We start from the raw sequence: 26,775 nt of genomic DNA, 5'->3' as shown, positions 1-26,775 counted from the left end.
TCCTGCTATACCACTCCTAGGCACATACCCAGAGGATTCCCCAGCATGTAATAAGGATACATGCTCCACTATGTTCATAGCAGCCCCATTTATAATAGTCAGAAGCTGGAAAGAACCTACGTATCCCTCAACAGAAGAATGGATGCAAAAAATGTGGTATATATACACAATGGAGTACTATTCAGCCATTAGAAACAATGAATTCATGAAATTCTTAGGCAAATGGATGGAGCTGGAGAACATCATACTAAGTGAGGTAACCCAGTCTCAAAAGATCAATCATGGTATGCACTAACTAATAAGTGGATATTAGCCTAGAAAACTGGAATACCAAAAACATAATCCACACATCAAATGAGGTACAAGAAGAACGGAGGAGTGGCCTTTTGTTCTGGAAACTCAGTGTAGCAGTATAGGGCAAAACCAGAACAGGGAAGTGGGAAGGGGTGGGTGGAGAACAGGGGGAGGGGAGAGGGCTTATGGGACTTTCGGGGAGTGGGGGCCAGAAAAGGGGAAATCATTTGAAATGTAAATAAAAAAATATATCGAATAAAATATATATATATATATCATATCCAGAAAGGTAAAAATTTTCAAAAGTGTTTTCCAGCATGTATGGTGCCATACAACTTTAATCCCAGCACTCAGGAGGTAAAAGCAGGCAGATCCCTGTGAGTTTAAGGCCAGTCTGGTTGTCTACATAAGTTCTAAGCCAGTCAAAACTTCCTAGTGAGACCCTATCTTAAAAAACAAAACATAAAAAATTTCCATCTGATTTTCATTCCAATCCTCTTCGCCCTTATTGTGACTTCTAGACCATTTGAATCTTAAGCTAGTTACATAAAATTATGAAAACATGCAAAAAAAATCATCAGATAGGGTTAAAAATGAGATGGCAGGGGATCGGAGAGAAGGAAGAGATTCAACAGACAATGTCCACAGGAGTGAACTAGCCTTCTAGAGCCTCGGACCGCCCAGCAGTGACAGTGGGCACACAGCAGAACAGAAGCAGCAGCACACAGGTTATGGCACATTGGACACTGATGCTTAAAGCCTGAGTAAGAAGGCCCCAGACCATGACTGGCTTGTTGACAGCTCCTCATTTAAAAGTAGGTCTAATTATGTTAAACTGCAAGTCATCATGGGATTAAAACACTTATTTTTTTTCCAACTGTTGCTTTGTCCCATTTTAAAATGTGTTTAAGTATTTTGCCTACATGTGCCTACGTGCAGTGTGTGTCTGTGCCCATACAGACCAGAACAAGGCATCTGATCCTCTAGAACAGGACTTACAAATGGTTGTAAGGTAAACCAGGTTCTCTACAAGAGCACTGAATGCTTTTAACCATTGAGCCATCTCTCTAGCACTTAGTTCCATGCTTTTAACATAAATGTGTTAAAATGGCATTTCAAACAGGGAGTACAAAAGGCAGAGTATGCATTTACCTGTATCATGCATTCAAACTGGTACATACATAGGCCCAATTCTGCCATGCTTGGCTTGAATAGTTCACGAAGTCTGTAGTCTTGCATTAATTTAACAAATACACAAAAAGCTTCTTCTTCTGGCATCTATTTTAAAAAGAAAAAAAATAACAACACAGATCAAAATTTCATGACACACAAACCAAAAAATATATTTTAAACAAAGTATCACTCAATAACAGTTTCTTTTTTCCTTTGACCTATATGTGCTTATATGTGCAGGTGTTCAGATGCCAGAGATCAACCATGGATGTCAGTTCTTGGATTCCATTCCTCCTTTTCTCTTGAAACAGGGTCTCTCACTGTCCTGGGACTCACTGAGCACACATTTCTAGCACTGGAGCTGCACAAGCACACTGCCACACCCTTTCTCACAAGGGTTCTGGACACTGAACTTAGCCTATGAACAATGTTCTGAATGGATATAGAGTGCAATGCAAAAAGCAGTACAATTATCAAAATCAGGCAGTTCCACTCTTCCAGGCCTAAGAATAGAAACTCTGAGACCAACTGCCTCAACTTGTCTAATTCAGTAATTTAACCAACCTATATGTCTATGGCCATACTACCCTGAACTGAACCTATCTAATCTAATCAACAAGTATCCATTTACAGGTAGTTTTCTCTTTATAAATACAAGAATAACATCAACAAAACACATAAAACTTTACTCTCAAGGAGCTTAAACTTTCTGGAGATAAATAGATAATACATAGAATATATTTATATGTTGGTAGTGATGAATGCTACGGAAATAAATTGGAAAAGATGGGAATGCTGGGGAGACAAACTGCTATTTAAATAAGTCAGGAATGGAAACTTAATAAAACACATTTTAAGAAACTACTAAAGGAGATGAGGGATTATCTGAGGAAAGAGCAGCCTTGGAAGACAGAGATTATTTACACCCTATGACAGAACAAGATCCCTGTGGGGGAGTGAATCAAAATGGCTTCATGGCTCAGTCCCAGTTAGTAGACATTTTGGAAAGGATTAGGAGGTGTGGCCTTGTGGGAGGAAGTGTGTTATTGGCTGTGGGTTTTTAGGATTCAGAAGCTCACACCAGGCCCAGTATCTATCTCTATCTCCTCTCTCCTCTCTCCTTCCCCCACCCCTTTTTTCGCCCTAGTTCCTCTTTTCCTTTCCTTCCCTCTCTACCTCCAATCCTGATCAGATGTGATACATAACCAACCATTATGGCTATGGCCTCACTCTGAAACTGTAAGCAAGCCCTTTAAAAAAAATGTTTCCTTTTGTAAGTTGCCTTGGTCATGGTGTCTTTTCTTGGCAATAGAAAAGTAACTAAAACAAACATTAAGATGGAATCCTGCTGGCATGCTTGATCAGCAATCAGAGACCACTAAGCTAGAAGTCAATTTATGCCGTGAACAAAGTGCAGTCTACAAAAGCACTCATTAACCAGATTAAACTTGTATTGCTTAAAAAAAGTCAAGAGTAAAGGAGTTATGAAGTAGAAAAAATAAAATAAAATCGAAACACTCAACCTTTGGGTCATTCTCTATGTTTTTACTTTACCTTAAGACAGCTGTAAAGCTTTGAGAATTCTGAACAGAAGTGATATATGATGCAAATACTAAAAGAACCTCTAAGTTTTAAATTATCTGTAATTAGGTTTTAAAAATATAAACCACTAGAAAATACCTAATAAGAAAATAACTTTAAAAAAGCATTAAAATATTTAAAAAATAGCCTTCTGCATAGCTAGGTATCTGTCTAAAAATAATATAGTTTTCCAATCTACAATTGCAGTCTGTAAATACTGCAGTTTTGGGGAGGGGTTTTTCCCCCAAGATAGGGTCTGTTTGTGTAGCCCTGGCTATCCTAGAACTCACTCCATAGATAAGGCTGACCTCAAACTCACAGAGATCAACCCGCCTCTGATTCCTGAGTGATGGAACTAAAGGCAGAGGCCACCCCACCAAGCTCTGTAAATACATTTTAAAAGAGAATATCCCCAAAAGATCTCTCTGTATCCCACTTACTGAAGATGTTTGCAAATAACAGAATACATTTTCCCCAACCTCAAAACACTTTGAGACAGAAGGCACCTGTATGTCCATCCTCTGTCCTAACACAGGCACATTCTGCTGTGGAAACTCCGTAATAACTCAAACCCTGACTTATATAGATCACAGTAAGAAGCCTGAGATTACAGAACTCTCCATTTTATATGGATCTCCTCTTCTGATTCTATTTCCAAACTATCCTCAATCTCTTACTCCAACATGCTGTACCCTAAGGTAGTTGCTATGTTCCCCCCACCTCACATCACTTAAAAGAGCAGCAGTTAGCAAAGTATCACCTTGAACTTCAGGGCTACTTCCACAGAATCAGCAGAGTTGAATACTTAAATGTTATTTTGAAGTTATTTTGAAGTTAATATAAAAGAAGAAATTTATGGCAAAATTCACTAAACTGATAATAATGATATTTGACTTTAATAGTAAAAAGGTATACCAGTGACAACCATTTACAAATCAGAAAGATCACAACTTTGTGGAAGCTCTAACTACATCAGTATTAACATATGTACTTTTATGCCTTGTAAATGATAGCATAACTTAACATGGAAAAATAACCTACAGTAGCTACTACTAGCAGTTCTTACAAAGGATAATCGTGGTACTGAGTTTGTTAGGGTGTAACAGGAGAGGAGCAGGTGCTCAGTGGGCATGGAGACCTGGGTTCTATCCCTAGCACCTGCGCAACAGAAAATGGAAAGAAGAGTCCTAACATGGTGCCTGTGGAGTCAGACAAAAGGAAACTCTAGGAAACGGACGTCAAGCATCAGAAAACAATTTCTGATTCATACGTGTGCCAAACCCCAGGCCGGACTTAACACCTGTATCACTTTATGTAACTCTCACAATATGCCCAAATGAAGATTATCTAAAACAGAAAGGATAACTAATCCAGCCCAAGTGAGTGCAAAACTGAAACATAAATCACAGCCTACACAGCTCACATCAAGTCATTTTCCAGGCCTGAAACTCTGAGACTAGATAAAAAGAAAAATAGAATAAACAGATTTTCAACAAGGATAAAGAGATTAATGTATATGTAGTTTCCCTTCAAAATTACATTGTCCTGCTCCTAAATTCTAAGAATGTCCTACCCAAATTCACTCCCAAATTACAAATTAGTCAATAACAAAGTCATATGCAAATTAGTCAATAACAATGTCATACTCCCTGGGACATAAAGGTAGCAGAGCAACACAAGTTTAGTACAACAGAATATAAACAATAAGCCTTGCCCGGCGGTGGTGGCACATGCCTGTAATCCCAGCACTCTGGGAGGCAGAGACAGGCGGATTTCTGAGTTCGAGGCCAGCCTGGTCTACAGAGTGAGTTCCAGGACAGCCAGAGCTGTACAGAGAAACCCTGTCTTGAAAAAACAAAAAAAAACAAAAAAACAAAAAAATAAAAAACAAATAAACAATAAGCCTATAAATAATAAGCCTATATATAAAACGTCTATATATATTTCCAAACATTTATATGACATAAATAAGACTTTATATGAAATTTTAGTCTTATCATCCTTGGTTGGGAAAAGATTACTTACTCTCCATCAAGTTCTGACAAGTGAAATTTAAAACAGGTAAAAAGGTTTTGTAGAATATTTTTGTACACTTGCATATATTAAAAAATAAAGGGGGAGGTTGGAAAAATGGTTCAGCAGTTAAAATCTCATACTGCTCTTGCAGAGGACCCAAGTTTGGTCCATAGAACCCATGTTGGGAAGCTCATAGTTGCCTATAACTCCAGAAAACTCAATACCCACTTCTGAACTACGCAGGCGCCAAAGTTATATGCACAACCTCACACACACAGATAACTAAACATAAAATTAAAACCTGCAGAAACATAAAAAAATACAAGGAAAAAGTTAAGAGAGCTGGCCAGGCCAGGCGGTGGTGGCGCACACCTGTAATCCCAGCACTCTGGGAGGCAGAGGCAGGCAGATTTCTGAGTTCGAGGCCAGTCTGGTCTACAGAGTGAGTTCCAGGACGGCCAGGGCTATACAGAGAAACCCTGTCTCGAAAAAACAAATCCAAAAAAAAAAAAAAAAAAAAAAAAAGAAGAGATCCGGCCAGACAGTTCAGCAGACAAAGGGCTGACCCCAGTGACCCAAGTTACATTCCTGAAAGAGAATCAATCCCTGCACGTTGTGCCTGACTCACACACATAGCCACACTAAGAGTGACTCACAACATATGATCACATAAAGAATACATTTTTTCAAGTTATAAAACTGGGCCTGCAGCTCTATGATACAGCATACAAAGCCTCAGACTCAATCTCCAGCAAAGGGAGAAGAACAGAGGAAGGAAGAGAGGAGAGAGAAGAGGGAAGAAGAGGCAGAAGGACAGAGGGAGGTGGGTGGAGGGAGGATAAAGGAGGGAGGAGAACAGGATCTGAAACTTCTTTTGGTAGCAAGATAGCAGTATTACCATATGTCATTTTACTTTCGAAGTGCAAATGTAAATTACTATGTACATTATGTTTAAGGAGATAACACAAATCTGCTTAGTTCAGTGAAACTGAAGATAATTTTTAAATTCTCCACTTGGCCTTAAGAGCTTGGACAATTACTACTTACATGCATTAACTCACCTGCATAAGCAACAATCCAACTATGAAAGCACTGCCCTGACAGTAACCAACCTCACGATCCACTAAGGAGTATGCCTAAAAAGCAAAACATGATGTTTAAAACACTTCAACGTGAACATTCTATCTTCCTTCTCCAAAAACTTAAAATTGGTGAGACAGTTAAAAGTAAGTCCATTTATTTTCTTAAAAAGCTCTTGCTTACTTGTTGCAGATGTTATTCTATAAATATTTAAAAAGCAAATGGATATTACATAAAATTTTTTTGACAATTTCCAAATAAGAAAGTGGCAGCTCTTAAAGACAAAGAAAACAAAGTAATTTGTACTCAGAAAGGTCACAGAGCTTAAAAGTCAAGTCAAATTAGTATGGCAGAGATAAATAGTACATCCAGTTACGGTAAAACAACAAAATTCAAGTGCCTTAAGAAACTAATATTTCACAGAGGTAGATGCGATGAAACAAAACCGTGGGAAGGCAATAGTGAAGAAACATCGATAAACTTTTAAAGAGCTCAGCACACGTAACAACTAGGACCATGCCACAGGTCGTCCAGTGTGAACCCACAGTGATCAGTAAGAGAAATTATTTTTTGTCAACCAATGGTAAATAACATGACAAATTTTCTAATAAGTTCTGCAAACTACATGTTGATGAAACATCAGAATTAAAGCAGGAAGTAAACTAAAACTGAGTAACTGCCCTGGTTATCATGATGGGAATTCATGCTTCATTATGGAAATGAGTAATTTCAACCTCTAACAAATTCATTTCATTTTTTTTAAAAAAATGAATAAACAGAGCTCACCTTCATTACATTAAACAACACCTCTTGCCCAAGGCTATCTTTTTCCTTAAAAAAGTTGTGTTCTGGGTATGTTCTAGCAATGTCCCTTCGGATCAGTTTTTCACAAGGTGAGGTCATTTTCAGGAGTTCTGAATACTGGTCCTTAATTGTCATACTCTGTGCATTACACAGAAGTTGCCAAACTATTGCTCTGAAGTGGTGGGGTATCCCTTTACGAACAAGCTCCTAAAAACAAAAAGAAAACAAAATTTTTAAATGTCTCACATCTTATAATCCAAGAGTTCTAGGGAGGGGAAAGTTGGAATGGAAAACCTTATAAATTTTATAATTTAAAAGTTTGTTTAATAATAATGAAATTCTTTAAACAAGGCTACAGTTTGGCCTTGGGTAAGTTCTGATCAGGGGCTACAAAGCCATGATAAAGTGTCGTCTCACTGCGAACGTGGCCTTTCAAGGCGTGAAGGCCCTGACAGTCCAGAGTTACATGCCCTGTGCTACTGCACCATCACATTCAAAGGGCTGCTGAAGGAAGAGGGCAAACACTAACACGAATGAATGTCACAGTGTCATTTCTGAATTTACAAAATGAGAGAATTTAACTTCTAAAAATTTTTTTCAACTGTGAATTTCTACAACCTAGATTTCTTTCTATAAGGCATGGATGATGAAGACATATAAAGGCAACCTGTTCCTAACACAGCACACAGGTTACTAGGAGATTCATTCCATTTTTTCCTAATGCCACGTACCCTCTGGGATAAGAGAAAGAACTTTTGTAAACAATGCAAATACCTTCACTTGCTTTTCTTTCTTCTTGCGTACATCATCCCATTCATTCACAATTCTTCCCCAAAGAATCCAAGAGTCTTCCTCCAGGTGGCTGAGGTTGCTGGAGGCTGATGAACTTGATACAAGAGAGGAACCGCTGTTTCTTCTTGAACCATTCACTGATCTTAAAGACTTACTGTCTGTCTCTATTAATCTAAACAGAATTTAAACTTCTTAAGATACCATCTCACATGATACTAGATAAAGACAGCATTTATAAACTTCACTACAATAATAAGTTTTTGTTGTTGTTGAGACAGGGTTTCTCTGTGTAGCCCTGGCTGTCCTAGAACTCACTCTGTAGACCAGGCTGGCCTCGAACTCAGAGATCCACCTGCCTGTGCCTCCCAAACAGATTAAGAACAAGTACCATCAGGCCAGCTCCAAGTTACAGTTTTAACAATCTTTGGTTGAAATCAGCAACTCTTGCACTTTTTCACTATGCATAGCAGTTAAAAAACGGAACCAGTAAGATGTATTTTAATCATTTAATACAATCAGCTGGGGCTGGAGAGATGGTTCAGTGGTTAAGAGCACTGACTGCTCTCCCGAAAGTCCAGCGTTCAAATCCCAGCACCCACATGGTGGCTTAACATCTATTTGTAACGAACCTGATGCCCTCTTCTGGAGTGTCTGAAGACAGCTATGGTGTACTTACATATAATAAATAAATAAATCTTTTAAAAAAAAATACAATGAGTCCCATTATAATTCAAATGCATTACAACTGAAAATAAAGAGGCCAATGAGAAAGCTCAGAAGATAAAGTGCTTGCTGCCAAATCTGACAACCTGAGTTCAATCTCCAGTGCCCACATAATGGAAGAAGAGAACTGACTCACTCCTCTGGGTTCTTCTCTGACCTCCAGATATGTGCCACAACACCACACACACAAAAGAAATATTAAAAAATAAAATAAAATAAGGAAGGGAGCTCAGCACAGAGGTGCACACCAATAGTCTCAAAATCTCAGAACAGACTCACCCATCAGGAAATTCACTTAATCCCAAGAGGTTTAAGACCAGCCTGGACAATTTCAAAAACAATTCAAGGACCAATAAAATGGCTCAACAGGTAAAGGTACTTGCTGATAACCTGAGTTCAGTCCCTGGGGCTCACATGGTAGAAGGAGAACAGCAACTCCCACAAGGTGTCCTCAGACCTCCACACATGCCCCCAAATATACATACATACATACATACATACATACATACATACATATACACACACACATATACACACATGTATGTGTGTATATATATGAATATGAATATATTCATATATCATATATAATTTACATAAGTATAAAATGGATACATGTAATTTTTAGATGTTTTACACTCAAATTAGGGAGATCAGGGTGGGAGTGGCCCCACTGGGAAAACATATATTTGGAAAAAACTCAACAGAATCTATGGCTTCACTAATCCTTAAATCCCACATACTCTATGTGATCAGAACTAAAAAGTAATGATTAACCAAATCCCTATCCCTTTTCTTTTTCCTGTTCCACACAAATGTAAAGCCTATCTATCTAAACAAAGTGTGTGTGTGTGTGTGTGTGTGTTGCAATTATACATTATATATAAAGATGTGGCAGAACCAGCTCAGATTCCTAGCTAGTAGCAATAAGTATAGAAATCTCCTATGCTCTGTAATCCTTCATTAGCCCATAGTCCAGGCTAACCAATAGCTTAGACCATCATAGAGCTTGTCTTGTAAAAATGGGTTTTTCTCTTAAGATCCCTGCTGGCTTTTGAGATTGGGGCTCTGTTTTAGGCTCCTCTTTAAACAAAGATGGTTAAGGAAATGTAAAACATCTATTCTAGCCAGGTAGTGGTGGCGCATGCCCTAAATTCTGCACTTGAGAAATAGAGGCAAGTGGATTTCTGTGAGTTTGAGCCCACCCTAATCTACAGAGAAAGTTCCAAGACAGTCAAGGCTACACAGAAAAACCCTGTTTCAAAAAAAAAAAAAAATAGAACTTATTTGTTTTTAGAATTTATAATATAGTGTGATTTATATCTTCTAGATGTATGCAAAGGCTTTTCAAAACTCTGGTATTTGTAGACCAGGCTGGCCTCGAACTCAGAAACCCATCTGCCTCTGCCTCCCAAGTGCTGAGATTAAAGGCATGCGCCACCACCGCCTGGTAAAGTTCTATCCTTATTTGGAAAAAATTTAATATATTTTCATAGCAACAGTAATTTAAATAATTTAAATTTTCCCAGATATTGTTAGAAGACAGGAAGATAATGAAATAAGCAATAATCATGTAAAGATGGCCCAATGTCTTTAGACAACACCGAGGCACAATTTAAACCACACTAACTCTAAGTCTCCACACACCAAAGCCAGCCAGCATGGAGCGAGCTACCATGGCTCTCAGGAACTGTTGTCAGATTATAAATGAGCCTGCAGATCCCTCTCCTTTCAGTCCACCTCCATTCCCTGGGCATGCCACCAAGCACTGCAGCAGACCCAGCTTTCCTCCTTTCTGGGGGCCACTAAGCCCTGCCTCCAGGTCAATACCCACTCCTTTGGGCCCGCCGAGAGGACATCCAAATCTGGACTCAAGTATGCAACTTTCACTCTACTTCCTACCCTCCACTCTAGTCCCTCCAGTCTCCCGGGAGCCCTACAGCAGCACTCAGCTTGCGGGCCCCTCTTCTCCCCTGGCCCAGCCCAGAGGCTGCCCCCACCCCCAATCCATTCCCTAGGAACTGCTGCTGAACTTATTCCTTCCCGTGGACTCCTTTGCCTTCCCTTCTAGAAGCACTTCCTACTTGCTCCCCACCCCAACCCCAGTGGCCAAGGTTGGCAGGGACTCCCTACCCTTTCTTTCTTGTGTGTCTTTGTTATTCTTTGCCTTACTGCAACCAACTTGTAGGATACCCTCTTCCGACTATACCTTAAAGAGCCTGAGAACTCTGCCCCACCTTTCAGTGTGGAGAAACTCCCAATGGATCTTTCCTGAAGCTGCTCTGTCTCAGCCTGTTCTCCTAGCTTACCTCCATTCCTCTCTGCCACCCACCAACCTAAGAAGCTCCTTACCAGACAACCCACAGCCACACTTTCCTATGATCCCGAGAGGGCAACAGATGCCAAGGGATGGGACTCTCACTCAACAAAGACCAGACCAGAAATCAGCATCTACGGGCACCTCAATCATGCTAAGCCCCAGTGCCTAGACACCAGTGCCAAAAACACAGTGATTACTATCCTAGGCAATGTGTCTCCACCTGAACCCAGGAACCATACCCTACTATAGTAAGTCATAAGAAAGGCAAGATAACCGGGTGGTGGTGGCACACGCCTGTAATCCCAGCACTCTCGGAGGCAGAGGCAGGTGGATTTCTGAGTCCCGAGGCCAGCCTGGTCTACAGAGTGAGTTCCAGGACAGCCAGGGCCATACAGAGAAACCCTGTCTCGAAAAAACGGAAAGGAAAGGGAAAAGGGGAAAGGGGAAAGGGGAAAGGGGAAAGGGGAAAGGGGAAAGGGGAAAGGGGAAAGGGGAAAGGGGAAAGGGGAAAGGGGAAAGGGGAAAGGGGAAAGGGGAAAGGGGAAAGGGGAAAGGGGAAAGGGGAAAGGGGAAAGGGGAAAGGGGAAAGGGGAAAGGGGAAAGGGGAAAGGGGAAAGGGGAAAGGGGAAAGGGGAAAGGGGAAAGGGGAAAGGGGAAAGGGGAAAGGGGAAAGGGAAAAGGGAAAAGGGGAAAAGGGAAGGGGAAAGGGGAAAGGGGAAAGGGGAAAGGAAAAAGGGAAAAGGAAAAAGGGAAAAGGAAAAAGGGGAAAGGGGAAAGAGGAAAAAGGGAAGGGGAAAAGGGAAGGGAAGGGGAAAAGGGAAAAGGGAAAAGGGAAAAGGGAAAAGGAAAAAGGAAAAAGGAAAAAGGGAAGGAAGGAAGGAAAGGAAGGAAGGAAGGAAGGAAGGAAGGAAGGAAGGAAGGAAGGAAGGAAGGAAGGAAGGAAGGAAGGAAGGAAGGAAGGCAAAATAGCTGAGGCATGAGACAAGGACTTCAAAACAGCAATTATAAATACGGTTAAGGACCCTAAACCGGGTATGAGCGAGTCTCTTAAAGAAGTCTGTGAAAACACAAACAGTAGAAAGAAATGAGTACAACAGCTTAAGACCTGAAGGTGCAAAGAGAATCATAAAGACAAACCGAACAGAAAACTTGGGAAAGAGCAATAGAAAAGCCAGTAAAACCCTCAAAGAAAGCCTCATCATATAGAGTGCAAGATGTGGAAAAGAAAATCTCAGGTTGAAGAAGGTAGAAGAAACAGAATACCTCAGTTAAAGAAAATGTTCAATCTAGAAATATCCAGGCATAAAACATCCTCAAAATCTGGGACATTATGAAAATCTAGAACCATGACCACCACCACCAAATCAAAGGCACAAAAATATTTTCAACAAAAGAAATTTTCCCTAACCCAAAGAGGGCTCCCTAGCTCCAAGAACCATACAGACAGCACAGTACACAGGACCAGGAAAACCCCAACAACACATAATAGTCAAAATACTAAATGTTGCAAGGATAGAATAGTAAACGCTATGAGGGGAAAGACCGAGTAAAAAATGAAAGCAGAGCCATCAGAATAACACCTGACTTCTCTAAGACCAGACAGGCCTTAATCCACTTGGGAGGCAGAGGCAGGCAGATTTCTGAGTTCAAGGCCAGCCTGGTCTACAGAGTGAGTTCCAGGACAGCCAGGACTACACAGAGAAACCCTGTCTCAGGAAAAAAAAATAAAAAAATAAAAAAAAAACAAAGTCCATCCTCTGCTACATCCAAGAAATATACCTTATCATCATGGATAGACATTACCTCAGGGGAAAAGGACAGAAAAAGATACTCCAAGGAAATAAATACAAGAAAGAAGCAAGTGGAATCATCCCAATATCTGACAAAATAAGACTTCAAAACAAAACTAATCAAAAGAGATAGGGAAGAACATTACATACTCAAAGGAAAAACTCACTAAGATTGTCTAATTCTAAACATGTATATACTAAACACAAGAGCACCCAAGTTCCTAAAAGAAAAACTTCTACAGGAAAATCACGTATTGACCCTGACACACTGATAACAATTTCAATACCCAACCTTTGCCAATAGGTCATCCAGACAAAAACTAAAGAGAGAGCTGGGCGGTGGTGGCGCACGACTGTAATCCCAGCACTCTGGGAGGCAGAGGCAGGCGGATTTCTGAGTTCAAGGCCAGCCTGATCTACAGAGTGAGTTCCAGGACAGCCAGAGCTATACAGAGAAACCCTGTCTCAAAAAAAAACAAAACAAAACAAAACAAAAAAATGCTAGAGTTCAATAAGATCATAAACCTAGCATACTCAGCAGATATTTACAGAACATTTCACCCCAAACACCAAAGACTATGCTTTTTTCCCAGCAGCATATGGGACGTTGTCCAAAACTGAACATAAAACTGGATACAAAGCAAACCTCAATAGATAAAACTGAAATAATACCCTGCATTCTATTAGACTACTACCAACTAAAGTTGGACACCACACCCACTCCTGAAGAATGGGTCAAGACAGAAATGGAAAAGGAAATTAAACACTTTTTAGAATTGGATGAAAATGAAAATACAACATATATAAAACTATGGGATGTATGTAACCAAGGCAGTGCTAAGAGGAGGCAAGTTCACAGCACTAAGTGCCCTCCTGAGAAAAACTGGAGAGATCTCACATTACCACTCAGAAAAGCTTCATAACAAAGAGAGAACTAACACCAAAAACAGCCCCCAGCAAGCAATAATCAAACTCAGGGCTGAAATTATTCAATCAGAAACAAACAAATATTAAGTTTAAATGAAGGGAAGAGTTGGTTCTGTGGCAAAAACCAGTAAGATAAACCTTTAGCCAAATTAACTAAAAGGCGGAAAAGATAATTCAAATTAATAAAATTAGAGACAAAAAAAAAAACATACAACAGACACTGGGGAAATACAGAGAATTTTAAATACATACTTCAAGAATTTGAACTCTACCAAATTATAAAATTTAACAGGAATGGATAATTTTCTCAATACATACTACCTACCAAAGTTAAATCAAAATCAGAAAAGCAATTCAAAAAGACCTATAACCCCTAATGAAATAAAAGGAATCATTAAAATTCTCCCAACCAATAAAAGCCCAGAACCAGATGGTTTTAGTATGGAATTCTACCAGACTTTCAAAGAACGGTTAATCCCAGTACTACTCAAATAACTGCACGAAATAGAAACAGAAGGAATATTGCCCAATTCTTTTTACCAGGCCACAGTTACTAAGATACAAGTAGGTTTCATCTCAGAAATGCAGGGATGGTTTCATTACATGTAAATGGGTAAATATAAACCATCATATAAACAGACTGAAAGACAAAAACCACCTGATTATCTCATTAGATGCAAAAAAGGCCTTTGAGAAAAATCCAATGCCCTTTCATGATAAAACTCCTGATGAGTCCTGGAATACAAGGGACATCACTCAACATAAAATAGATGAATTATAGCAAGCCCACAGCCAATGTCAACCTAAACGAAGAAATTTCTACTAAAATCAGGAACAAGACAAGGCTGTCCACTCTCTCCATACCTATTCAGAAAATACAATACATGAAGTCTTAGCTAGAACAATTAGACAACTGAAGGAGATCAAGGGAATACAAACAGGAAGGAAATCAAAGTATCTTTATTTGTAGATGATATGATTTTATATATAAATGACCCTAAAATCTCCACCAAGAACTGAGTACTGGTAGCTCACACCTTTAATCCCAGCACTCAAGGCTAGCCTGGTCTACAAGGCTAGTTCTAGGACAACCAAAGCTACACAAAGAAATCCTGTCTCGAAGAAAACAAAACAAGGCAAAACAAAACTCCACCAGGAAACTTCTATAGCTGAAAAACACTTTCAAAAATCAGGATACAAAATCAACACACAAAAATCAGAAGCTTTTCCATATACAAATAACAGACTGAGCAAGAAATCAAGGAAAACAGTACCTTTTACAACAGCCTCAAAAAATTAATATGTAAACAAATTACCTTGCAGTAACTCTAACCAAGCAAGTGAAGCCTTATATAATAAAAACCTTAAAACATTAAAGAAAGAAGTTGAAAAGATATCAAGTGATGGCAAGATCTTCAACATTCATCGGTAGGACTGATATAGTAAAGATGGCCATCCTGCCAAATATAAATCTACAGATTCAATGCAATCCCCATTAAAATTCCAACATAATTCTTTACAGAAATTGAAAAAAACAATTTTTACCTTCACAGGGAAACAGAGAGACAGAGAGAGAGAGAGAGAGAGAGAGAGAGAGAGAGAGAGAGAGAGAGAGAGAGAGAGAGAGAGAGAGAGAGAGAGGGAGGGAGGGAGGGAGGGAGGGAGGGAGGGAGGGAGGGAGGGAGGAAGGGAGGGAGGGAGAGAACATTAAAGCAATCCTGAATAATAAACGAACTGCTGAAGGTATCATCATCCCAGATTTCTAGTTGTAATACACTAATAGTAATAAAAACACACTGAACAATGGAATCAAGTTGAAGACCCAGACATAAGTTCACACATCTATGGAAACCCAATTTTTGGCAAAGAAGAAAAAGAATGCACACTGAAGAAAAGACAGCATCTTCAACAAATGGTACTGGTCAAACCAGACAGCTGTATATAGAAGAAAGCAAACATTCTATATTTAGTGGGGGCTGGGGCTGGGATGGGAGGGACTGGAACAGAAGGATTAAAAAGGAAAGGGATGAGTGGAACCAGGGTGGGAATATTGAGGAGGGACACCTAGCACTAAGGGCCATTTGCAAGGTCATATGGAAACCCATCCCTGTAGGCGCTACTTAAAATAGATGCATATGTAAAAGAGTTCCAAACGGAAAGCTCCAACTAGACAGCTTATTCCACCAAATCAAACTTCTAGTGCCATGCATGAGTTACTTCTAACTGAGTCACTAATAGTGACCTGCCTGCATCAAATGCTAGTGCAGTAGTAGCACCAATACTGTGGGTAATCTGCCACTATTGGGCTGGATTGAAGGCCTGCTCCACAAGATGGGACCCATGCTTGACACGCTCACGTAGCCAAGAATCTGAGACTAGACAGGCCATGGCCTAGGGGAAAACCAGACACTACCGTGCTGCTAAAGTAACACAACAACAAAGAGACTCCTAAGGACACTCTGCTCTCCACACAGGTCAGTGTCTCACTTGGCCATGTTTAGAGAGGCTGCCCCTTACCGTCAATGGGAACCACTACAGAGACCCACAGCCAGATAATGTACAGAGACTGATAATGTGAGAGACCTTGGAACACTCAGTCCTAAGTGGGAAGTCTTATTAAACCCCTCCGCTCAGAAATCAGAGAGCTGCGCAGAGGAGAAGGCGGAAGGACTGTAAGAGTGCAGAGGACAGAGGACACCGGGGAAACAAGGCAGGTTCACCCCTAACCTAGAAGCCATCCCCAATTCACAACCACTTGCAAAGAAAAGAAACAGCTTTCTCTAATGGAATCTTATTGGATATATAAACCACACTTGAGGGTAGGGCCCACACCAAGCAGGAGATGGCCAATACAAAACTAACTTAGTGGTGGTTTTTAGATTTTTTTTTTTTTTTTTTTTTTTGTCTCTTACTGCTTTGTTTGGGCTTTTTTAAAAATCTTATTTGCTTGTATGTGATCCAATTTTGTTATTATGGGTTTTACATTTATATCTGTTTCTTGTGCTTTTCGTTTTACGACTGTTTATTCTTTGTTTTTTCCTTTTTTACTTGACTGTTTCCTTAAAGTAAAAGAGAAAGAGGGCGTAAAATTAGGACTAGGAATGAATATGGAGAGCTCCCTTTTATTACTGTAAACTTTCCAAAACGTGTTTTAAAATAGTATGAATTAGTGAAAGATTAGTTTTATCATCCTTTGTAAAAAGAAGAGGTGTGAACAATACAGCTGCTTTCTCAAGTTTCTTGTCTATTCTAGAAATTTTTAAAATACTCTTCTCAAAAATTCTAATTACAAAAATTAAAATTCTCTTCTTAAAAATTAAAAAATAAAATGTTCCTTCTGTCTGAGATTTGAAACTGTAGGATAATTCACCACATCAAGTCTCCTGACGCAGACGTCAGCGGTTTGTTCAAAGGGAGCCAAAGGTAAGATTTGGTAACCTGGAGACGGCTGCCATCATGACATCATAGCAAGGCCTATTATGAGTTTGTGACGGTCATGTCACAAAACAAACAAACAAAAGCCGACTCCGCTGCCAATCCCATCACCCCTGACCAACCGTCACCCTCCCGAGCGGCTCAAGCTGCGTTAGTCTGTGATACCGCTGCGGCCAGCCTGCCCGGCTCGAGCCCTGGCAGAGGCTCCGGCGGAGGGATCCGCAGAGGCTAAGGTCTAGACAGCTACTGCGGCAGCACAAAAAGGGTGGCTACAGGGTGATGCGCCAACCGATGTGAAGACAGATCCGTGTCCACGGTGGCTGGCCCAGAAGCTGAGTGGGCCTCGGCCCTCAGCACATTCTGCCAGGGCCAGGCCAGTACTGGCCGCCTCCTCTTCTGCGGCTGATCTAAAACCAACAAGGCAGCCCCAGGCCCTGGGCGCCTGCCTCCTTCCACCCGGGGACCACCAAGACGGCCTTCCACCATGGCTCTGAAGAGAATCCACAAGGAACTCAACGACCTGGCGCAGGATCCCCCAGCACAGTGTTCAGCAGGTCCTGTCGGGGAAGATATGTTCCACTGGCAAGCTACCATCATGGGGCCAAATGATAGTCCCTATCAGGGCGGAGCATTTTTCTTGACAATTGATTTCCCAACAGAGTACCCCTTCAAACCACCTAAGGTTGAATTTACAACAAGAATTTATCATCCAAATGTTAACAGTAATGGCAGCATTTGTCTTGATATTCTTCGGTCACAGTGGTCTCCAGCACTAACTATTTCCAAAGTACTTTTGTCCATCAGTTCTCTGTTGTGTGATCCCAATCCAGATGATCCCTTAGTGCCTGAGATTGCTCAGATCTACAAAACAGATAGAGACAAGTACAACAGAACAGCTCGGGAATGGACTCAGAAGTATGCCATGTGACAAAAGAGATTATTGGATATCCTCTACAAATAAAAGCTAGGGGAGCTCTGAAAGAGAAAGTCCTTTTGATTCCCACTTGACTGTTTCCCACGAACCCACGCTGTACCTGCCTCATCCTCCCTGGTGCACAGTCTTCACCTGATACAGTACTGCTGCATGTCGCTCACACCAGAAATACTGTACCAACACTGACGCCTAGCAGACGAGCGTTCTCCGGGCATAACCTAGATGTGAGATTAAGTTTTCCTTATTGACTTAAATCTGGATAACCACAAGGTGTAAGGGGTGGTGGGTACACAATACTGCTCAGAAGGGATAAAGGTCCCCCAACCTATAAGAGACGATGAGATTGCTTTTAAGTGGAAGCCATTTAAATTTAAATTTTTAAAATTTATGAAAAGCCAGGTGAAGAACATGAACGTTTCTGTACTCATTTTATTCCAAAAGACCTAGAGCTTAAATGAACATTAAAGCCAACCAGATTAAGCCAAAACCTACCTCTTGTATTTTAAAGTCTAATTGGTCAACAAAAATAGATTGGTGCTATCGGTCCATAAAGTATGACTGGCTTTGTTCCCAAATCTTTTATACCTCAATAACTCAACCTTCTTTCTTTCATACTTTCTCTCCATATTCTTTGGTTTATTTGTGGTTTCTCAGTTGATTCAGCACTTATAGCTCTTATTTTTATTATATTAACTACTTAATCCATTTGGATGTAAGGGTAAAAGTTCAATGTGATGAAAAAACTTGTGTATAAAGACCCAATTGCTCCTCTGGAGCTTGTACATTCAAGAATGATTCATCTGTGTAATAAACCAATTATTCTAGCCATTACATAAACTATGTGTGAATAGGCTTTTTTACTTTAAGAACTTGTTTAGCTGAAATTTGTGGATTTCCCTCAGCCTCGTCATGTTTCATTCAGATTGTTCACATTTTCAAATTATGAAACAATTCCAGTTTATAGTTAAAAAGATACTTTTAGAGTAATTTTATTAAATAAGAAACATAAGCTTAAAGGCATTTTCATGAAAGAATATCCAACCTCCCAGGAATAAAACTTAAGAAACTTGGTTTGTCAATGAAACTAAGCTGCATTTTACCAAAACCTTGTGACACTCCTAAGAACATACATAAAACAAAAACTCATTATTATTTACTGAGTTAAAGAATAAATAGCTTTGGCCAGGTGGTGGTGGCGCACGCCTGTAATCCCAGCACTCTGGGAGGCTGAAGCAGGCAGATTTCTGAGTTTGAGGCCAGCCTGGTCTACAGAATGAGTTCCAGGACAGCCAGGGCTCTATAGAGAAACTCTGTCTCGAAAAAACCAAATCAATAAATAAATAAATAAATAAATAAATAAATAAATAAATAAATAAATAAATAGCTTTGAAACTCAGAAAAGAGCACAATCATCTAGTAAAATGTCCACATAATTACTTTACAATACACTTAAAGGATAGTCACACAATTTTAAATTGTGCTGTGTGTGCAGTTTTTTGAAGTCTTATGCTATCTATACACCATACAAAACATTATTTGAAACATAAACTGTATTTGTTGGAAACAGCATTCTTTTCCTAACATTGTAAAACCCAAGTCAGTCTTCAGCCATGCTGATATTCTGTAGGCATCAGGTTCTTTAAGATGCATCTTTACACTGTCTCGTGCACGCACACACACAGGAAGATCACGAGTTCAAGGCCAGTTTAAACTATGTAATGAGATTGTTTGAATACCCCCCTCCCCTCAAAAAAAAAAAATCTGAAGGAAAAAATGTAGCTCTAATATAGCGTAGCCAGACACTGGCATGCATTGTTAATTCTAACGCATGAAAGGCAGAGGCAGAAAAAGCACAAGTTCCAGGCCAGCTTGGTCAGTATATCAAGCACTAGGCTGGTAGGGGCTATATAGACTTTGTTTAAAAAAAAAAAAAAAAAAACCTAAATAATCATATAACAAATATACAGCATAAAGCCTGTGGAAATGTAGTACCCAGAGCCTTCTCACTCACCACTCCACTGGAATAAACAGTCTATATGTAAAGCTTATGGCAGTGTCAAGTCTTGGGCCGTCACACTCACTGTAATATAGTGGGAATATAACGCTCACAGCAGTGTAGGTACCAGGCCTTCCATTCACCCCCTGGCTCAGAGCCTGCAGAATCCACTGTGGTAAACACCACACACGAGCATGCCAACCGCTGTTATCGCTGACGCTGCGTTTTTCTGTTTAGATCCACAAATACCAGTGTCTTACAACTACATTATTTTATACAATAATAACATGATATACAGGTTCACTGCTGAGAAGCAACGGGCACGTCTGTGTAAACACTCATCGTCACATAGTGAAACCAACCACAGTGCCTCTTCTAGACCTAGCCCATCATTAGGTGACACAGGATTACATTTAGATAAGGCATGCAGAAAAAAGCATTTACAACTGTCTTAACATGTAGACTTTATAAATATAGAGTTAGAATCGAGTATTCTCATTTCTTATAGTTAAATGTAGTTAATAATTTAGGGCCCAAAGCAGATGGCCGATGGCCACGCAATTTCATCATCAACAGCAGTGGGAGAGGACATGCTTCTTGGACGTCAACAACTTCCAGACTTGAGCCTAGCAACTGGGAAAACAGGGTGTAGCGCCACTGGTAAAGTCTGTGGCTACTGAGAAGTTCCTCTAAAACTTACTTATTCTCTTCACCAGATGGACTCCATAGGGAGTGGAGAATCAGGGAATACTACAAAAGTGGAGGAAAGTAGCTTAGGCATTATCTCTAGCAGATGAGCTTTGTACCTTTGGCTCTGAGAACTGAACAGCACCCAGACACCCACCGTCCGAGGTGGCACACAGGCTTCATGGGACACATGTAAGAATAGCCATTTTTGTTCTGTTGGGATCTTCTGAGCTTTGACTTAGGTTTATTTGTTGTTTCTTTTAGGAGCAGAGGACATTTACTTTGTGTATGGAAGCCTGCATACAATAAACTTTAGAAATGAAAACAAAACCCTCTCTGTAACACAGTAATTGAAAAGTACAAAAGAGCTCTGGTTTCATACTCCCAACCTTCCCCACACCTGCCCCTGGCAACCAGTCTACCCAAGAGAATACTGCTGCCCTCAGTTCCCCCCCACCCCACCCCACCCCGCGTGTATGTGTGTGTGTGTGTGTGTGTGTGTGTGTGTGTGTGTGAGAGAGAGAGAGAGAGAGAGAGAGAGAGAGAGAGGCAAAAACATTAAAAATGTTAAGGTGTTACAAGTAACTACTGAGTACTTCTCTCAGGGACTCTCCTGAGGCCCAGAGAACATCACAGAAGAGATGGCAGAAAGGCTATCAAAGCAGGAAGATGGACAGAGGGGGAGATGTGAAACACATTCTTGGAAATAATCCTGCAGCAGCTGTGGTCACCTTCACAAAACTGGACCTGTCAGTATTCTATCATGGTGAGAAGAGGGCTTAGGAGACTCCACTCCTCCTTGAGGGGTCTTGGCAGTTAATGGCTACCAGGACAGGGGAGACTCTTCAATGGTTAGTGTCCATGTTCACTCTAGTAAATAAGCCCACATCCATCCTCAGGCAAGAAACCTTAGTAGATGAGAAACTGTCTGGGAGAAGGGAGTGAGAGTGAGAACCAGGAGAGGGGAGGTACACACATACGGAACTCTCAACATTATCAACAGAAGAACAGTTGTCAGGCATTAGTATTTGTGCTTTGGTGGACTTGGAAGACATCCCTGTAGACAATACCAACAGTAGTTGGAAACACAAGTCTAAAGTTCATGGAAGAAAAAGTAAAGAATACAGAAATTTGGCAATCATGAGGAGATAACATTGGACACTTTGAATATCAGGTGTAGCTCACTGCTTTCCCGTTAGTATCAGAGTAAGATACAACTAGTCAGCATGCCAACTGGTAATTTGCAAATTGCTAATTTATAAAGAACCAAGGCAGGAAAACACTGTATTAGAAAAACAAATGGAGCTAACTATTCTGGCACTTAAAAGCAGAGTCTTATCACAAAGAGTAGTGTTTCCAGCATAAGGCTCCAGGTCTCTAATAACATCACAATAAAATATGACATGGAACACATTGGGAGAGAGGAAATAATTTGTCAACTAAATGGTTAGCAAATCAGTAAAAGGAAGACTGACACGTATCTGGGTCTTCTATAACAATAACTGAACTAAATAATTTATAAACAACAGGCATTTATTGTTCACAGTTCTGGAAACTGGAAGTCCAAAACCAAAGCACTACAATTCAGATCTGACAAGGGCCATTTCTTACTAATGGCGCCTTCTATGGATGTGTTCACGCATGACAGATGCTACCAAAGGCTCCCTAAAGAGGCTCTTTTTGAAAAAAAAAATGATTTATTTATTATGTATACAGCATGTATGCCTGCAGGCCACCCTAAAGTCTCTTTTTTTTTTAATTAATTTATTAATCCCATCCATGAGAAAAGAGCTTCCCAAAGGTTTGACCTGTTATATTCCAAATTAGAATCCAACACAGAATTCTGTTGTCACAAACATTCAGACTGCAACAAAACTGCATGCATGACATAGAGGACTGACATGCTTTGGTGTCAACACATATAGATTCCTCTCTAGTCAATAGAAATAACAAAGATTGCAAGAATTTAGCACAGAAAACAACTCAACACAAAAATGTATAAAATGACATATTTCTCCAGTTTGAAAATTCAACTTCTTACTTGTTTCTTTAAAATGACAGCTCAAGAAGTTCAAGAGTCCTTTATACAAAGAACTGAGAAAAAATAATCCGCCGGGCGGGGTGGCGCACACCTGTAATCCCAGCATTTGGGAGGCAGAGGCAGGCCAGCCTGGTCTACAGAATGAGTTCCTGGACAGCCAGGACCACACAGAGAAACCCTGTCTCAAAAAAACAAAAACAAAAACAAAACAAAACAAAATAATCCTCAGCCAGACATGATGGCAATGCCTATAATCCAGCACTTGGGAGGCTGAGTCTGAGACCAGCCTAGATTACATGGGAGATTCTGAGCTACTCTAAAATCCTGCCTTCACTGGAAAGGGAGGGTAGGGGCAAAGCTCATAAAAATGAAACCAATTCAAATGAAGTGCTTTCCTAAATGTGTGTGTGAGTGTGTATGTATAATGTATGTTTATATAATTCACATACACATGCACGCACACAGATACTGGGTTGCAGAGATGTCACAAGTGGTTAAAAGCACTTGCTGTTCCTGAAGAAGACCCAGGTGCAGTTCTCAGTACACACATGTTGGCTCACAAGCATAACTAACTCCAGTCTAGAGATTCCAACACCCTTTTCAGCCTTTTCTGGACTCCACAGGCCTACACACACATTCAGGCAAACAGACAATAAATAAGAATAAATCTTTCTTAAAAATATATTTTGACATAGACCTGAAGAATCTGTTTGCTTGTACTATTTTCATTCATTCATGAATTTTGCTGGATGTTTTATAGAGAGTATCCTAGGGAAACTGAGGTAATGCTATTTTTCTAAGTATTTAATGAACAGTAGACAATCTAGACCAGACTGTACAACAGAAATACTAGCCACTTACACAATTTTTAATGTTCTAGGCAGCAGCCACATTTCGAAAACTTAAAACATGACTAATTTTTATAACTTATTTGGGTTTCTTTGTTTATTTTGAGATAGGGTCTCACTCTATACCCCAAGCTGACCTGGAACTTGTAGTGATCCTTCTTCCTTAGCCTTGTATTAAGATTTCAAGCATTAACCAGCAGACAGAGCTAATTTATTTTATCCAATATAAAAAATGTCATGCCGGGCAGTGGTGGTGCACACCTTTAATCCCAGCACTTGGGAGGCAGAGGCAGGCGGATTTCTGAGTTCGAGGCCAGCCTGGTCTACAGAGTGAGTTCCAGGACAGCCAGGGCTACACAGAGAAACCCTGTCTCAAAAAAAACAAAAAAACAAACAAAAAAAATGTCATTTTAATATGTAGTCAGTGCTCTTAAAATTGACGACTTATGACTTTTTCCTTTTTTTTTTTTAGTTTTATTTATTATATACAATGTTCTACTTGCATGTATGCCTACACACCAGAAGAAATTGCCAAATGACCTTATAGATGGCTGTGAGCCACCATGTGGTTGCTGGGAATTGAACTCAGGACCTCTGGAGGAGCTGTCAGTGCTCTCAACCTCTGAGCCACCCTCCCAGTCCCCATTTATGACTTTTTTCAAAACAAGTCTTCAAAATCTGGTAGAGTTTACACTCACTGTATATCTAAGTCAGATGAGGCACATTTCAAGTGCCCAACAACTCTGTGGACTAGCAGCTAAAATACTAAACAGTACAGATCTTATGTAAATAGTTAGAATAGGGAATCAAAAATTCGTGGTAATTACATTTTAAAAACATATGTAGTATAAATGGCTGTTTCATTATTGTGTCTCCTTGAGTGACACACTGGAAAGTGCTAAGCAACAGGAAACAAGAATGTGATACCAAAGTTTAAACGCCGCAGATAGCTAGGTAGTTCACACCTTCAAACAGTAACATTTCCCCCGCTGAATTAAAATAAATCATCCACACTTCAAGCTTACCTCCTTAAATTCATCTCTGCCAATGCCTTTGTATTTTTAGTAAGAAAAAGAAAAGCACATTAGCACAAACCAAAAAAAGATCTATCCTATTTCAACTTTAAGTCTGTCAATTATTAACTTTCTTCAAACAAATCTCTGATATTGCACTAAACTATTTCTTCATGTTTTCCTGGGGTTACCACATACACTTACTTTTTTAAAGACCTAGCTGCAACGAAACCATGTAAATGTTCCCATGTGTCTTACGTCTTAATTTTCTACAACATTGCTCCCATTTTTCTACCACTTAAATCAGTTATAAATGTAAGGAGTGGAGTCTCCATGAATATCTGCCAGTGAGACTCCTACTGTGGGGTCACAGGTAGTAATTCTGCCAAGCAGAATTTTGTTTTACTTGTAAACTACACAACTTCCTTACCAGTGGTCCAAGAAATGAGAGGGTGGCAGGGTAAAGGAGAAGAAGAAAGCTAGGTCTTCAGGTACAACATTTTATTCAATTTTTTTTTAATAAAATTAAATGTATCTTTCTGCTAGGCCTGTCATGGGCTTTTGAAAATTCAAAGCCCACCCACAATGACACACCTCCAACAAGGCCACATCTAATCTTTTCCACCAAAACAGCTCCACCAATTAGAAACCAAGTATTAGAGGGTGGTGGCGCACGCCTTTAATCGCAGCACTTGGGAGGCAGAGGCAGGTGGATATATGAGTTCGAGGCCAGCCTGGTCTACAAAGTGAGTTCCAGGACAGCCAGGGCTACACAGAGAAACCCTGTCTGGGGGCGGTGGGGGGGGGGGGGGGCAAAAAAACAAACAAGCAAACGAAACAAAAAAAAAAAAAAACACAACAACAAAAAAAAAAAAAAAAAAAACAAGCACTGAAATTCCTGAGCCTACAGAACCATTCTCATTCAAAGTACCACAGGAGACTAATATCTGATCTCCAAACCTATTACAAAGCTATAATGAAAAGGCAACACAGTACAAACTTATGACCATAAATAAAGATAAGCAGAATGAAACTGAGTATAGATACAGACTCACACATCTATAAACAACTGATGACTAAGTAAAGTATCCAATTAATTACTAAAAGAGTAAGTAATCAAGCAAAGGAACTGAATATGGGGCACACTTTTAATTCCAGCACTGGGGAGACAGAGGCAGGCAGATCTCTGGTACTTGGAAGCCAGCCTGGTCCACAGAGGGAGTTCCAGAATAGTCAGAGCTATAAAGCAGGGAGATCCTGTCAAGAAAAAGTTATTTTAACAGACGCCATAGAACAATCAAACATGCACACAACTTTCCACCTCCAGCTGCAGGAGAGCCAAGGCCCTTTTATGGCCTCAGTGAGCATCAGGTATATATGTGGTAGAAAGACAGACAGATAGACAGACATGTAGGCAAAATACCCATACACATAAAATAAAAATCTTAAAAAGCTTCTCAAAACTCTTATATCACATGTGATCTTGCATCACATAGAAGCAAATTTAATAAAAATCACTTGAATCCAGGAGTATGAGGGGCAGCTAGCAATCCAGTGAGGTGCCATCTCTTTTAATATCAACATAGTAAAACTATAAGAAAATATAGAAGGTACTTTGTATGATCTTCTGGCACCATGCACAATCCCTGGAGGTCAATCTTTAGGTTGGTATTTCATCAGAATTGTAGGTGCTCTAGAATCTGGGTGCTGAGGAGGCAGCTCAGCTTGTAAGGCTCTTCCTGTGCAAACCTGGGGTCAGGTCTGTTTGGATCCTCTGCCTCGTGGAAAAGCTGCACATGGGGCCATTGCCTGTAACCCCAGTGGAAGGTAAGAGAGGGAGAACACTGACAGGCCGGTCCCTGCAACCTGCTTGCCGGATAATCAATGAGCTTCACATTTAGTGACACACTGACCCAAAAAGCACAGTGGAAAGCAACAGAGAAGACATTCAGCATAAATCTCTGGCCTCTACCTCCACATATGCACTTGCAACCATGTTGAACACACCCACATTCATGTGTACACACATGCACACACACACAGACACACACAAAACTTCTATTCCTCAAAAAATACTTTAGGAGAATGACAATCAACAGGAAAGGAAGATATGAAAATCAACCTTCTGAGAAAAAATTTGCATCTTAAAGAATTCTCAAAACAGTGACTCAAGAGATGACACAGCAGTTAAGAGCACCAACTACTCTTCCAGATAAACTGATTTTGATTACCAGGATCTACACAGAGGCTCTTAACTATCTCTAACTCAAGTTCCAGGGCATCCAATGCCTTCTTCTGGCCTCCATGGGTACCAGGCATGCATA

At 40.1% G+C, this 26,775-nt stretch overlaps 2 protein-coding genes across 14 annotated transcripts in view; one reads left to right on the top strand and one right to left on the bottom strand.

Annotated features, from left to right (window-relative positions):
* The window catches only part of Evi5 (ecotropic viral integration site 5), a 161,635-nt gene that overhangs the window by 95,708 nt on the left and 39,152 nt on the right, over positions 1-26,775 (bottom strand). For all 13 annotated transcript variants that reach the window (XM_052199134.1, XM_052199135.1, XM_052199133.1 and 10 more), the window contains 4 exons: positions 7,723-7,912; positions 6,931-7,155; positions 6,126-6,200; positions 1,447-1,572 (listed from right to left, as the gene is read on the bottom strand). In XM_052199134.1, the coding sequence (XP_052055094.1) occupies positions 1,447-1,572; positions 6,126-6,200; positions 6,931-7,155; positions 7,723-7,912 (616 nt within the window). The remainder of the gene's footprint in view (positions 1-1,446; positions 1,573-6,125; positions 6,201-6,930; positions 7,156-7,722; positions 7,913-26,775) is intronic.
* Positions 17,417-17,860, top strand: LOC127696406 (ubiquitin-conjugating enzyme E2 D2B). Its single transcript, XM_052199136.1, has one exon. The coding sequence runs from the start codon at positions 17,417-17,419 to the stop codon at positions 17,858-17,860; it is 444 nt and encodes a 147-aa protein (XP_052055096.1).

This window comes from Apodemus sylvaticus, chromosome 11, assembly GCF_947179515.1.
Source record: "Apodemus sylvaticus chromosome 11, mApoSyl1.1, whole genome shotgun sequence".
Taxonomy (NCBI): Eukaryota; Metazoa; Chordata; class Mammalia; order Rodentia; family Muridae; genus Apodemus; species Apodemus sylvaticus.
The sequence above is the reverse complement of the archived record's forward strand: the minus strand, read 5'-3'. Positions and strand labels throughout refer to the sequence as shown.